Source organism: Emydura macquarii, unplaced genomic scaffold (genome assembly GCF_026122565.2).
Source record: "Emydura macquarii macquarii isolate MOO-44397 ecotype Brisbane River unplaced genomic scaffold, CSIRO-AGI_Emac_v2 contig_3128, whole genome shotgun sequence".
Taxonomy (NCBI): Eukaryota; Metazoa; Chordata; order Testudines; family Chelidae; genus Emydura; species Emydura macquarii.
This window is the reverse complement of record NW_027133265.1, coordinates 2,685,538-2,699,899: the sequence shown is the minus strand read 5'-3', so window position 1 is coordinate 2,699,899 and position 14,362 is coordinate 2,685,538. Positions and strand designations below refer to the sequence as shown.

The window sequence follows — 14,362 nt, the reverse complement described above, 5'->3', positions numbered from 1 at the left end:
AAAACTAAATGTTCTTCGATAATAGACATGTAACAATTTGAATCAGACAGTTAGATTTTTGGTGTCAACAAATTGTTTGCAGAAATATAGGGTTTAATCTACTTCTGCATGTATCCCGCTCCCAAATTCTGCAGGTATGTAACACCCTTCCTGCAGAAAAATGTCTATATTGGGCTAGGAGCGCTATTCTGACGGCCTGTGCAAGGCATGTACACTCCTAGACACACTTTGGAAATAGCTGACCTACTGCTCTGCAAAGCCACCACTTGATTTTCATTTTTGTTTGAGGCCCTCCCCCCTCCCCCCTTTTTTTTTTTAAATACATCAGTTGAAAGCCATGTGTTTCTTACTCAGAACTTTGATACCGAACCAGTTTTCAGAGCAGATTCAAGAGTTATAAGAAACCCATAGGACACAAGTAGGAAGTCTTTGAATGTTTGAAGATTTTTAAATTTTCAAAAACCATTTATCCATGTAAAGCATCAACTTTTTATTACTTTCACAAGTATCAAATATTTGTTACAGGACAGTGGTGTCCTTCTCACGACAGCAACTCATATTACACAGTTATGTAATAAGTTATTGTGGAGGCAAGACTTCTTATTCGGAACAAAAACAAGTTTATATACAGCTGCAAAATCTCCTCTGAAGTTTAGCAAAGTCAACCAGCAGCACTCAGACTTTTTCATAAATGCTACTGCACTCTTTTATAGGCCTACACAACTTTCAGCATTTTCTGCAAGACAACTGTGTTTTGGTTTTGATCTAGTGGACAGCAGGCTTTCTTTTTCTGCAAAGTTTGTGATAGATCTGGTCTGACATCAGTCCTTTAATAGCATCATTACTCTCCCGCTTTATAGAATACATCTCCATTCTCTTTCCAGTCTCTTGTTGAATCATTACCGACAGATGCCACTGATAATCAGAATCTCGTTATTTCAGCTGCAAAACGACCTTCAGAAAGAAATTGAAAGAAGAATGAGACTAAACTACAGTACAATCAGGACCAGAGTGACAGGCTCAAGAAGCCTGGACAATACCTTACAAATAGTCTTTGCAAATATACAAAATAAGAAGTTTGAAAGGTTGCTTCTGTGCTTGTGTTGCCAGTCAAATCCATATTTTATTTTAAGGGAGTTCAGAGAAAGAGCCGTTCCTCCTCTATCTACCTATTCTCCTAATATTCTCTTATTGGACAGTCAGCAGGGCTGGTTCTAACTCAGCTCCAGACAAATAAATAAATACTATGTTGGCCTGATGTTGGGGAGACGCACCGATCAGGAAAGCAGGCAAGAGACCCCAGTCTAGCCGGTTTCTGCCTCAAACAGCAAACAGGAGATTCCATTCACAGAATGTGTCCCTCCTCTCAATACCTACATGCAAGTCAGAGTTGGCCATTGCCATCCTTTACCTTACCTTCCCCTGCAACCCACAGGAGAGAGCAGAGCAAACTGAAGTCTGCTAGAGCCTGGGCTACAGGAGCCCTGGCTGGACAGCCCAGAATTCAGAAGAGTAACTACTCCTTTGGCTTAATTTGGGGGAATTACCCAGAGGAGTACCCAGAGGCCTCAAAGAGTTGTTCCTGAGATCAGCTTTGAGAAGGTCCAAACATGTACTGCTGCCAACTGCCTAGAAGCCCGCAATGCCAAGAAGGAGCAGTTCCTATAGGTGGCCGTAGAGCTACCCCCAAAAGCATGAGAAGGCTGTTGGCCACAGCAGGTCATATATTAAAGTATTTACTGCACCTGGAAGTAAGATGACAAGCCCAAAGAGCAGGTGTCTGATTGCTTGGTGGCCCAGTCTTGGTCCTACAACACTGAGATATACTCATACCATTCTGAACTATGTAAGACCACTTTTTAAAAAAACAGCACTATTATTGTTATATTTCTGCCTCATTTCACTTTTGATGCTAAAAGTACTAAAGAGTTACAAACCAAGATTTCCCAAATACCAAGCACTCTTGAAAATGCATTAGAAGTGTTGGCCTGCAAATTGCAGCCACAGCACTAAGACATTGTGAATAGGCATCTGAAAAACTATTTGCTGTTAAAGTTAAAAAACCTGACCTAAGATAAGTTGACCTTGGGGATAAATAGACACACCTTTGGGGATATTAATAGCAGAGTTTTATATCTGTACATATGTGACACTGCAGGAAATATACTACCAAAACAATAATGTTCAGTATGTCAGGAGCATTCCAAAACACCTTACATGACATACTTTGCATTAGACAATACACAGTTACACTATAAGGGTGAACATGAATCACACACATCACACCATAAGGGCGTGTATGGGGTACAGCATGTCACACAATGGTCCATCTGGCCCAGTATCCTGTTTCCCAACAGTGGCCAATGCTTCAGAGGGAATGAATAGAACAGGTAAGGATGTAATTAGAAGTCAGTAATAAATACCTTGTTAGCTGCTTCCAGTGCATTTATTAGGTTCTGTAGTTCTTCCTTATTCATTTCTATAGAGACTGGCTTAATTTCACCATTTTCTTTCACATCCAGATCAAGGTTGAGAAGTGGCATTTGCAACATGGAGATCTTGTCACTGGAGAGAGCAAGCTGTATAAGATGATGAATTAAAAGTCATTTAAAGTAGAGCATTTTTATTTATTTATTTATTTTTGTTATAGGTAGCAACAATGGACCATGTGTTTTGAAATCGCTCCTCAGAACTTGGGTTGCATGAACTTTACAATCCAATTTTTAAGAGAGATCACATTTTGGGCCTGCCAACACTTAAACAGTGATACTGTCAAGCTGGCTTGCTTATTTAGTTTTTCAAATAATCCTGTATGCAAATTATACAATGGAGTGAAATTGAAATATGCATCCAACAAGGGCCAGGATTAGACAGAAAGGGCAAATCTCCTCAGAGAGCGAGCTAGAAAAGAATAAAAGGGTTTAAGAGATGGCGGTAGGACTGACTGAACAGTATTTACAACTTACTCAAATTACACTGTATTTGTTGAATAAGTTATTCAACAGGTGGTTTTTTTTTTTTTTTAAACAGTTTCCAAACAATTCTGCAGTTGATCAAATGCTATTTAACAAATATACTATTTTATAAATATTGGTAAAATTGGTCAAATAGCATGTCAATGTTTTTCTGTTATTTAATCAGCCCTAGTATAGTAATTTAAAAAAAATGTAATAGCTGATTGACAATTTTGCAACTAAATACAGCGCACAGCTGTCTATTACTTTAAATTACAGGATAAGAAGTGGTGCAGGTATTTTTCACATTGGCTAGTAAACACTTTCCATTCGCTTGGCAGTCTTATCACATACCAGATACAGAGAGCCTGTGACTTGATTTTGGTCCTATACAACTAGAAGGCAGCTGGTCCTATATAACTAACTAGGAGACAGCAGCATTTCCCAAAGGAAAGCACAGAGTTTTTTATTTTAACAAATTGCACAGATGACTAATGGGAATATAGGATAAAGCAAAAAATGAGTCATAGAGGAAGAAATAAAGTATTGTAAATTAGTTCAGATGTCATATTAAATCTGATGAATTCTTAACCTGAAACTAAAAAAATTTTTTAAAAAAGCACTGAACTCTCAATAGGAGAAAGTCACAAAGAAGCAGCAGGCAACAAATGGGAGTTTTTATAGATCTGATTTATATTCTTGTCAGAAGTAAATTCAGTGAGACAGACAGATCAATATTCAACAAGTAGCTCATCTGATGCACAACATGACATTGTGCTTTCAGCTCCTACATAATCTGGTCCAGTCAGAAGCTGACTTGGAGTTCAAACACATTTTTCTGCACAAAATATCTACAGTGCTTGTTAAGACAGAAAGCTAATCTGTTATTTAACAACTAACTAGGACAAGTAATGCTATAAAGATTATTTATATAATGCATTCCTGGCATTTTAAGATGTTTATGCAAGAGCATTTCTACTATAGTCAGATGTTCTTCCAAATTTTGGCAGCACTGTTCTCATTAGTAAAATAAAACTAAACACAATTGATTTCAATCTATCCCTTAAAAGTACATATATTTAATGCATAATCTAGAGATTATTTTTACATGAGTTAGGGAATTCCATCTAGTATTCATGTAGTCTTACTTTTTTATTTTATTCTAAGTAAAGATTTTCTTCTATTGAGTCCAATTTCCCAGTTAGGGCTCACTGTGATGGAGAGATGTAAATTAAACATGTGAGGAGAATCAAAATCTCACAGAAAAACCCATGAGATGGTGATAATGCAGCACAGCAAAGGGGAGCTTATTTTCATAAACTGTATGCCTTCCCAACAACTCTTCTGCTCTGGGTTTATGGTATCCATATAAGTCTAATCTTACCTCTGAATGAGACAGCCTGCCAGAGGCTGTGTCTGGAGCCTTCCAGGCTCCAGACAGTGAGCAACACAGATATAGTCTCACCTTTAACTGCCAGTCAAAATCCTGTAGCTGGGCAGAGGAGATTGCACTTATTCCTTCTACCAGTGCTTGCCTGATTTCTTCCTTTCTGCCTTTCAAACATTTTGTGATTGCTTCTTGATAGCTTGAGTTCAGTTCATTCAACTGCTGAACAGCCTGCAAATATCAACAAAGAGAAAGTTTTAATTATGAAGCAAAAAAGGTTCAACTGCTGAACAGCCTGCAAATATCAACAAAAAAAGGATGTGGACAAGTTAGAGAGAGTTTTAATTATGAGGAGAGGCAAAAAAGGCTGTTCTCGGTGGTGGCAGATGACAGGTTAGATTTATAGGCTGGACAGAACAAGGAGCAATTTTACTAGAAAATAGGGTTACTGTACTGGATAAAAGGCTTGACAAAGCCCTGGTTGGGATGATATAGCAAAAATGATAAACTGAATGTAACACCAGGTAGTAGTTATGCCCTTGCCTCTCCCAACAGGTGACAATGGCAGACAAAGGAGATAAGCAACTACCACGGCACCCTCAGAGTAAGTGAATGTTTTATCCACTATAAAACCTTGTTTATATGCTAGGCAAATTTGTGAAGTGTTTCCTCACTATTGTTAACAATGATTCAGCTGAATACTTTTTTTGAGGCTTGAAAAATTAAAAGATATTTTCCTATCAATGTCCCTTTCCCACTGATTTCCCTCATGAGTGTTTCCTATGGTGCATAAGCAAACATGACTATTTAGTTTATCTCCTTGTGTACTAGCATCAAGATTAAACTAGATTAAATACTGTATAAACACTGACTGGAAAATAGTCTCTCACAGGGATATTATTAACCTGTTTAGAGCCTTTCTTAAAAGAAAGATAAGTTCCAATTAGAATCCCTTGAGGTGGACCCTCAAGCAGACAGAGCCACTAGGATGGGGAAGGAAGGTGGGTATGAGAGGAGCAGCCAGAGCCCTTGGCATGGGGGAAGGCGATGAGAGTTTGCAAAGTCCCTGCCATGGGTGACCCTGCTATGTGGGGGAGGGAGATACAGGACCCCTGGTATGGGGATACACACAGCTGTTGCCATGAGTGGGAAGAATGGAGCATCCTAGAACGGAGAAGGGAGGCGCACACAGTCCCAGAACGGGGAAAGAAGCACACAGAAAACCTAGTGTGGGGAGACTTTGGACCCTGATGGAGGGAGGGGGGAAGGAAGGAAGGGAGAACACAGAGCCCCTAGCATGTGGGAAGAAGATGGGAATGGAAAGGCACACATAGCCCCTGGCATGGGAGGAGAGGGAATGGACCCCACAGAACCTTAAAAGGTGATATTAGGAACCTGGGAATGAGGACACACAGAGCCCCTGCCACGTGGAGGGGAGAAAGGGGGCACATAGAACCCCAGATGGCAGGGCAGTTGGGGGAAACCTGGCATGGGAGAAGGGAGGATGAAGAAAATCTCTGGCATGGAGGGGAAGTGGGAATGGGGTGCACACAAATTGCCGGCATGAGGGGGAAATGGAGGACCCTGGTAGGGAAGAAGGGAAATGGGAAGTCACACAACCTGAGGCAGGGAGAGGTTATAGGGGGGATCTACATGGATTCCCTGAAATAAAGTGTGGTGGGAGGGTGATAGACAGGAAGCTTACAGGGGTGGGAAGGCAGGGAAATGAAGGGTGGGTGCAATAAGCTCAGCCTACAGAAGCTGTGAAGTGTGTGACTGTCTAGTATATTTATACTGAAGACTCTGGTGTTCTGACAAGAACTTCCTTACTCTGATCCTATGTGCCAGATCCCTGATCTTCATTTGCAGCAGGGAATAGAAAACTGCCAACTATGCTCACTACTTTTTTTCCTTTTGTGTAACATGAAGCATAACACAGTGAGATTCATGCTCTTTGCTTTTTAATACACACGTGACATCAGCTGAAGTTTGCCAAAGCCATACAGGTGGCCAGAATTTCCAGTACATGACTTGCCAGTCTGACCTATTGATTAAGGTGTCTTAAAGGGCAGGGGTGAGGTGGATATCACATTTCAGACTAGAACACACTTTCCTAGTTATTCCATATATATTAGATAACAAAATACAAATAATAAAACTTTAAACTTTTTCTTATTTTAAGGTTTTTTTTAAATCTAGGCAGTATATTTTTTAAGTTTTCTATTTTTATTTCTGTAATCACAGAGGCCTAATTGATTAAAAATCTTCTAATTTTAAAATGAAAGGAAAAAAAAGGAAAGCAATATATTTGGCCTATTGCTGCTTGTCTTCCAATGACTATCAGCTTAATGTGATCAAGATTTGGTCTATTTTATTACTATCCAGGTTCTATGTTTAGCATACCAACCCCCTTAAAATATATAAATATTTCAAGATCAAATAGCAATAGAACTAGGCTTGATTGCAGAAAGTCAAACCTCATAGACTCATAAACTTTAAGGTCACAAGAGACCATTATGAGCATCTTGTCTGACCTCCTGCACAACAAAGGCCACAGAACCTCACCCACCCACTCCTGTAATAGACCCCTAACCCATGACCGAGTTTCTGAAGTCCTCAAATTATGGTTTAAAGACTTCAAGGTACAGAGAATCCACCAGCAAGTGACCCGTGTCCCAAGCTGCAGAAGAAGGTGAAAACCCCCAAGGCCTCTGCCAATCAGCCCTGGGGGAAAAATCCTTCCTGACCTCAAATATGGCAATCAGCTAAACCCTGAGCATGTGGGCAAGACTCACCAGCCAGACACCCACAAAAGAACTCTCTGTAGTAACTCAGAACCCACCTTATCTAACATCCTATTACAGGCCATTGGGCATATTTACTGCTAGTAGTCAAAGATCAGTTAATTGCCAAATTAGGTTGTTCCATTATATCATCCCCTTCAGAAACTTATTAAGCTCAGTCTTGAAACCAGCTAGGTGTCTTGTCCCCACTGCTCACCTTGGAAGGTTGTTCCAGAACTTCACTCCTCTGATGGTTAGAAACCATCTAGTTTCAAGTCTAAACTTCCTGATGGCCAGTTTACATCCATTTATGTCCACACTTGCGCTGAACTTAAATAATTCCTCTCCCTCCCTGGTATTTATCCCTCTAATGTATTTATAGAGAGCAATCATATCTCCCCTCAGCCACCTTTTGGTTTGGCTAAACAAGCCAAGCTCTTTGAGTCTCCTCTTAAAAGGCAGGCTTTCGATTCTTCAAATCATTCTCGTAGCCCTTCTCTGCACCTGTTCCAGTTTGAATTCATCTTTCTTAAACATGGGAGACCAGAATTGCACACAGTACTCCAAAAGGTCTCACCAGCGCCTTGTATAATAGTACTAACACCTACCTATCTCTACTGGAAATACCTTGCTTGATTCATCCTAGAGATGTAAAACTTTAATTAAGAATCCGTTTAAACATTCTAAAAATAGAACGTGTGTGGGGAGTTGTGCTGGGCTCCTCACTGCCAAGCGAGAGCTGTCTAGCTGCAGCTCCCCCCCACCACGTGTGCAGAGCTGTACCTGAGCAGCTCTGCACGTGCGGGGGGAGCTGCGCTGGGCTCTGTGCCTCCCCTCGAGCAAGAGCTGCCTCGCTGCTCTCACTTGCGGGGAGCTGAGCCCAGCTGCCGCTCCCCATCCCCCCAGTTTAAATGGTAATCAACTGTTTAAAACGTTTAAATAGCTGATTACTGTTTAAACGTTTAGGCTTTTACATCCCTAAGGCATCCTAGGACCACATTTTTTCACAGCCAGATCATACTGGCGGCTCATAGTCATGCTGTGATCAACCAATATGCCCTGGTCCATCTCCTCCTCTGTCACTTCCAACTGATGCGTCCCCAGCTTACAGCAAGAATTCTTGTTATTAGTCCCTAAATGCATAACCTTGCACTTTCCACCATTAAATTTAATCCTATTTCTATTACTCCAGTTTCTAATTTATTTAATAATTCCTCACGTGGAACCGTCTCAAATGCCTTACTAAAATCTAGGTAATCAAATGATGATAGTCTCACCTCTTCATCTGACAGATTTTTGCCAACTGTAGTTTTGAAATATGTTATTGTTTCTTCTAAAACTTCCATCCATTCTGTCAAGTTCCAAATGGTGCCATAATCCTGATATCGAGGATATGCACGGCCACATATGCCATCAACTACTCTGTGAAGGAACTGGAAGAAAAACAGAAACAACGCTTTAAAGAATATTGGCTCTATTACTCCACATGAGAAGCAAGGCTCAGAAGACAATTTAGGTGTCACTTTTGCCTCAGCTGCTGGATACTGAATGAATACCGCCCTGGTATGGTAGAAAGGAATAATCTGCAGCTAGAAGTAGCATATTTTGGAAGAGCTTCAAAAAATATTAAAAATAAAGAGATCCTGACTACTTGTAATGTTTAAAAAACACCTAATACTTTCCACTAGAGGAGATAAGTTTAATTCCTATGCTTTGGCCAGGTTCCACACAGGATAATTACAGCATGCCTCCTCATCTGGATAGTTTTTTCTTCATTTTCCATCTTCTGTTGTGCAGTGCTGATATGTGCTGTTAAACAGTCACTGCACTTTACCTGGGTCAAATACAATGATCTTTCTGAAGCACTCTGGAATCTTCAAAATTAAAGGCACAACATAAATACAAGCTGTTACTAAGTCAGTATCCACTGCTACATCAAGTCCCCATTCCCCAAATCATCAGCTACTTGCATCCTGAAAGTCTCCCCTAGTTTCTCTATCCTCACAGCCCAGTGTAACAACTACTTTCTTTGGGGCTGAAAAAGACTGACTGATACCTCATTTACACGAAAATCAACAATAATCAGAGCTGTTGTGATGGCAGCACAGAATTCTGGGTTATTGTCAGCAAGGAAGGTAAGAGCACAAAAGCAAATTAAACACTTATAGTTATGAAGAAGAATATCTCAAGTGTTTTATTTGTACTGGCAGAAAAGTTCAAGAATATTTTCATTAATCTTCTAGTTATTTTAATCAAGATATTTTCTCTTCTCTCTCCTGTTAAATATAAACCTGTCGGCTATGTGTGTGTTTGGACAGTGTTGTGTACATAATAGACTGATTACCTTTTCCACAGTTACTTAAAAAAATCAAAAAGTAATAAGACTATTAGATAAATGACAAGCTAATAAGAGCGATGGGAGAGAAAGGAACATCTGGAGAAAGATTTGCCCCACTCATTTTATTGGGGTTTGACTGAATAAATACAGCCTCACTCCGAATTACATTCAGAGACAAAAGAAACCGATTCCCTCCTCCTGAGGGGATGTGGAGTTGGTCTGGGTGTTCCCGCGGAGGCCGGGGCGGGCTGTGTCACCCTCGTGTTGTGCTTGTTTTGTACTTACCTACAACCCCCGCCAGGGGGGCTCCCGTTATGACTCCGAGCGGCGGTGAGACACCCCCAGCGGGACTAGCCCCTTGGCCTGGCTGCCGCGCCGAAACAGCTGCTGATGTGAAGCATGGGGCAGTGACGCCCCGCCACGGGGCACTTGGCCCTGAGCCGGGGAGGCCAGGCGGGCGCCGAGCAGCAGGGACGCCCCGCAGCCGCCTCACACCCCAGCGCCGCTGGCGCCACCGCAACACGGCGGGGGGGGGAAGGGTAGGTCACGGCCGGGGCCGCTCGCTCTACACGAACAGCCCGCCCGGCTGGGGGCGCGGTGCTGCGGCTCCTCCCTACCGGAGCCCCCTGGGCGCTGGGAGACACTGGGGGGGCAGGGCGGGGCTGAGAGCGGCCGGGGCCGCATCGTCGCCAGCCCAGCCCCCTCCGCGGGGGAGGGGCGGCGGGAGGGGGAGGGGGTATCGCACCTTCAAGGCCTGGTCAACCGGGAGCTTCTCTAGCAGCATCGTCCGACTAGCGCCTCGGGGGGGGAGGGGCGAGTGAGTCAGGCAGTGGCCCGCTGCCACTCCAGCCTCGCACCCCTATTCCGGAAGTTCCGTATGATGCGGCGAGGCCGGGGGGGCCGGGCCCGGAGAACTGTAGGGCGCATGCGCGGCGCTCATGATGACGACTAGGTTCAGTGCGGGCGGGGTCAGGCCGGACAAGGGCATGAGGCCAAGGCAGGCGGCGCGCGCGCGCAGCGAAGGGGGAGGGGCTGGTGTGGGCGGGCGGGAGTGGACGGCTCGTGACTCGCTGTTGGACGGGGCTGGGAGTCGTAGCGAGGGCACTGGGCAGCCTGGGGCGGGGCGGCGCGGCCGGTAGTTGTGGCCCGCGCGGTGCCGAGTGGCTTCGGGGGGGCTGCTCCTCCTTCTCCCGCCCTCCGTCCCTGCCCTTATTAGCCCGGAAGGAAGGAGTGGCGGGCCGCCCGGGGCAGGGTCGCTTGTGTCCCTGCTCTGACACTGCCCGGCCAGCCCCGAGGCAGTGGGTGTGGGGGGGTGGCACCTGCCAGCTTCACAGTGCTGCTGTCGGGTGGGGTCACCTAATGTTTTGGGGTAGCTGTGTGAAGCAGGGGATTACAACCTGTCAGCCTCTTGTCCACTGTACATCCCTTTTTCTTGGCCAGGTGCCGGCAATGTCCTCAACCGGGAGTGCGCTCTTGGTGGGGGCTTCATGGCAGCAGGGAGTTGGAGAAATGCCCCACCACAAACTGGAGATAGAGCCACGTGTGGCAGAGGTTGTGACTGTCAGACTTGACTGCTGGCTGCAGGCTTGTGTGGGACTTATTAGGAGCAGCAGAAAACCTGGGGGAGTAAAGAGATAACACATGCACACAGAGATTGAGAAACTCTCAGATGAAGGAGATTAACACAGAACAAACTGACAGGGCAACATACTTGACACAAGGTTATTTGATTTGATGAATTCTCAGTGAAGAAACTTTCAAATTTCATACACATTTTTTAGTTTGAATAATAAAAAAGTCAGGATAACTGGCATTATGGCAAAACCCTACATTTACTTTACTGAAAGGTGAGATGAAAGGGGGGATTGGGCCAGGAGACCAGAGGTGGGAAGTGTTCCTGAGTCACCTTGCAAGGACAGAGCAGCTTGGCTCAGAAACTGAACAATGTGCTTCATAGCACTTTTAATTGTTCTTTTAAAAGGGACACTCTCCCTTGCATTGCTGTCCATAGCAGTATATACATATAAAGAGACTTTACATAATTTCAAAGTGGCAGACTACTCCTCCATGGTGCTCATTCAATCCCCCAGCCTGCTAGTCAAAAGAATGCTCTGCTGGAGTTATTTCCAGTTGCTCTGTGAGTGTGCTAGTGGGGAAAAAGCTTCCTGCACACTTTTCACACAACCCTAGCATACTTATGCAATAAAATGCAGGTTTTTGCACTTAACTTTAATGTGTGTTTTTAGAAGGAGAATAGCTGTTAGCTATGCTCCCCTTTGGGACCTATAGTTCTAGGCAAAGGGTACTGTATTGTGCTTTACTTGCAAGTGTCTGGGTCTCACTTTTTGAACAATTATCAGATCTAGGCCTATAATTTTGTATATTTATTTATATCAACTGTTTTTGCTCTCTATCTTTTTTCCTTTTGTGTGTGTGTGTGTGGGGGGGTGATAGTAATTCATGAATTGGGAGATATTTAAATTGATTACTTTTCAAGTTTATCCATTAGAGTGATTACACAAGACAATATTTGCATGTATATTTCATCAGTCTGAGGTCTTGCCTAAGCTTAAATGTTTTGCCATTTTAACCATGCCATCTTACTTAAAGTGGCAAGCCCCACCTCCTACAGTAGATGCAGTTATTCCTTATAAAAGTGCTTTTGCCAGAATATTTTATTCTGATTTGGTGAAGCAAATAAGATATACTGGTATACAGTACATTATACTAGTATGATTGCATCTTTGTGAAACTTTTTAAGTGTAGACCAAGCCTGAGGCATTAATGGCAATGAATGATAAAATCTGATTTAGACCAGAAATCCAGCAAAGCTTAAATACAAACTTGTTATTTTGTACTAATATGCTGTCACAACAAGAAATTACATATACTGTACCTTTATTTAGTTCTTACACTCAGGCCTACCATTAAAGTTTATATTAAGAAAAGCTGACTAAACAACACTGAATTGATGAGCTGAGCATTTTTATTAGCTTTTTAATCTGTACAGGCTATATTCTGTAACATTATCCTCTTAAATTGTTGCAATGATTAGCAACTCCTTTTATTAATATTATAGTTGTAATTTAAGGCTACTCTTGAGAACATTTATGCTCTTGAGATCAAAGCTAAAATGCTGTTTCCTAACATGGATCTGGAACCATGCTTTTTCATCCACACTGGCACTAAAATTATGTTATGACATGCTGGCACCTATCCATGACAGAGAACCATGCACTATGGATAAAAAGCATACATAAGCGCTAGATATGTCATTATTTGTTATTACTATTTGCTCATGCTTTTCTTGTAGTGTAGGCAGACACTATAAAAACAGTCTAGCAGGTGTGTGTATCAATTTCAATGCATAATTCAAAGTTTACAGAAACCTTTTGAGTACCCTCCATACCAGCCGCACCTTCCCCACACTTAAGTTTTCTTCTTTGATAGGGAAAAGACCTGTCAGCTTGAAATATCTTCTGATGATTCTTAATCTTTATGGAAGGCCCACAGCCCTTTACCCTTCTGGCCAGTTAGGGGTAGACCCAAGGCATCATTCCTTCTTCTGACCTCAACTGACGTTAGAGGTATTTTTTACTCTTTTTCTAGCTAGGTTCTGAGTGGGAAATTTCTTATCTAAAGATCCCTTGTGAGGTCCTTAGCATAATAGCTTAAGGGCAGAGAACCATGGACTCTTTATTGCCTATCTAAACCTGTCTCTGTTCTTTTCTAACACGCTTGAGGACATAAACCATGAAGGAATGGCAAGCCAAGACAAGGGGGGAGGGGAGGTACTCAAATGATGTTATAAGACACCTTATAGGCAGTAGCAAAACTGCATATGCACCACCATGACCACAATGGGGAATATGAACCCATCTTGCTGTGTGTGGTGTTTCCACTTCTGTGGCCATGAGTGTGTTCCTTGACCACCAAGCATATTCTGATGCCAGGAAGGCAAAAAAAATGCTTTCAGTCTATAAGACAGGCAATGATCATGAATGGGATATCTGCATTCAGAGTCAACCCATTTGATCCCTTATTCATAGAGGAATGACAGCCAAGGAATGGAGGAGGAGTCTCAAAGGACACAAGTGAACTGGTGGTTCCTCCGCTGCTGTCACTTAGTTTTGAGTAGGGCCTCTGCACTAACATTTGATCATTTCTGAGACCTGATGCCATCCCAATTTCTTTTCTCCATTAAAATTAATAGGCACAGGTATCTTCTGTGAGAACCTTGGATCTGTCTTGAGACTTCAATGAGATTGCATATCTCCCCATAATCATATTCCATCAAGGGGACAGGTTTTTTGTTATATTCCCGTACCACCCACAATAGAAACAAGTAATAAGAGGGACAAGGTGGTCCCTTCTGGATTCCATGCAAGCATCCTTGTCCTTTTTGGTTCTTACCTTGGAGTCCAAAAATCCCTTCACTCTTTTCTAAAACAACTATTCTGTTTGTCCTTTGGTTCTAGAGTCTGACCATGGAGATTTGTCTGGTGGTTTGGCCTCGAGGTAGTAGACACAAGCACCAGAGTAACATTCTACCATCTTTTTTTTATGGCTATCAGCTCTGTGGGTAGACAAAGGATTCAGAATAGTTTTGCTGTATTGTGAAGTTTTCATCAAATGCACAGACACTACTATTTCAGAGCTATTTCTGGGCATGTTCTATAAATGGCAAATGGCCAAAGATAGCATCCGTGTTGTGCTCAGAATCAACAGAGCTAACATAATAAAAGCTTTTAATGAATGTAATGTGTACAGTTTGAGACTCTTTCCACACAGACTGCAATTCTGTATTGTTAGGACAACCCTCTGCAGGAACCTTTATTGCAGTCATCTTGGAAATTGGATGAACATTTCAAATATTATTTTACTTCCATCTCTAAGCTGC

General features: G+C 42.6%; 1 protein-coding gene across 1 annotated transcript; it reads right to left on the bottom strand.

Moving 5' to 3' along the window:
• Positions 1-475: 475 nt before the first annotated feature.
• COMMD8 (COMM domain containing 8) lies at positions 476-10,352 on the bottom strand. The gene is made up of 5 exons (XM_067531188.1): positions 10,208-10,352; positions 8,402-8,557; positions 4,420-4,572; positions 2,424-2,579; positions 476-954 (listed from the first exon to the last, which is right to left on the bottom strand). The coding sequence occupies exons 1-5, from the start codon at positions 10,244-10,246 to the stop codon at positions 934-936; spliced, it is 525 nt and encodes a 174-aa protein (XP_067387289.1). The 5' UTR covers positions 10,247-10,352; the 3' UTR covers positions 476-933.
• Positions 10,353-14,362: the final 4,010 nt, after the last annotated feature.

Bases quoted from the DNA above. Each gene is read 5' to 3' on its own strand.
- COMMD8 (XM_067531188.1), bottom strand. From the start codon at position 10,246: ATGCTGCTAGAGAAGCTCCCGGTTGACCAGGCCTTGAAG. The intron at 4,573-8,401 runs GTGAGACTATCA...TGATATTTGCAG, and splicing joins AAAATCTGTCAGATGAAGAG to GCTGTTCAGCAGTTGAATGA. The intron at 955-2,423 runs GTATTTATTACT...TTCTTTCTGAAG, and splicing joins CACTGGAAGCAGCTAACAAG to GTCGTTTTGCAGCTGAAATA.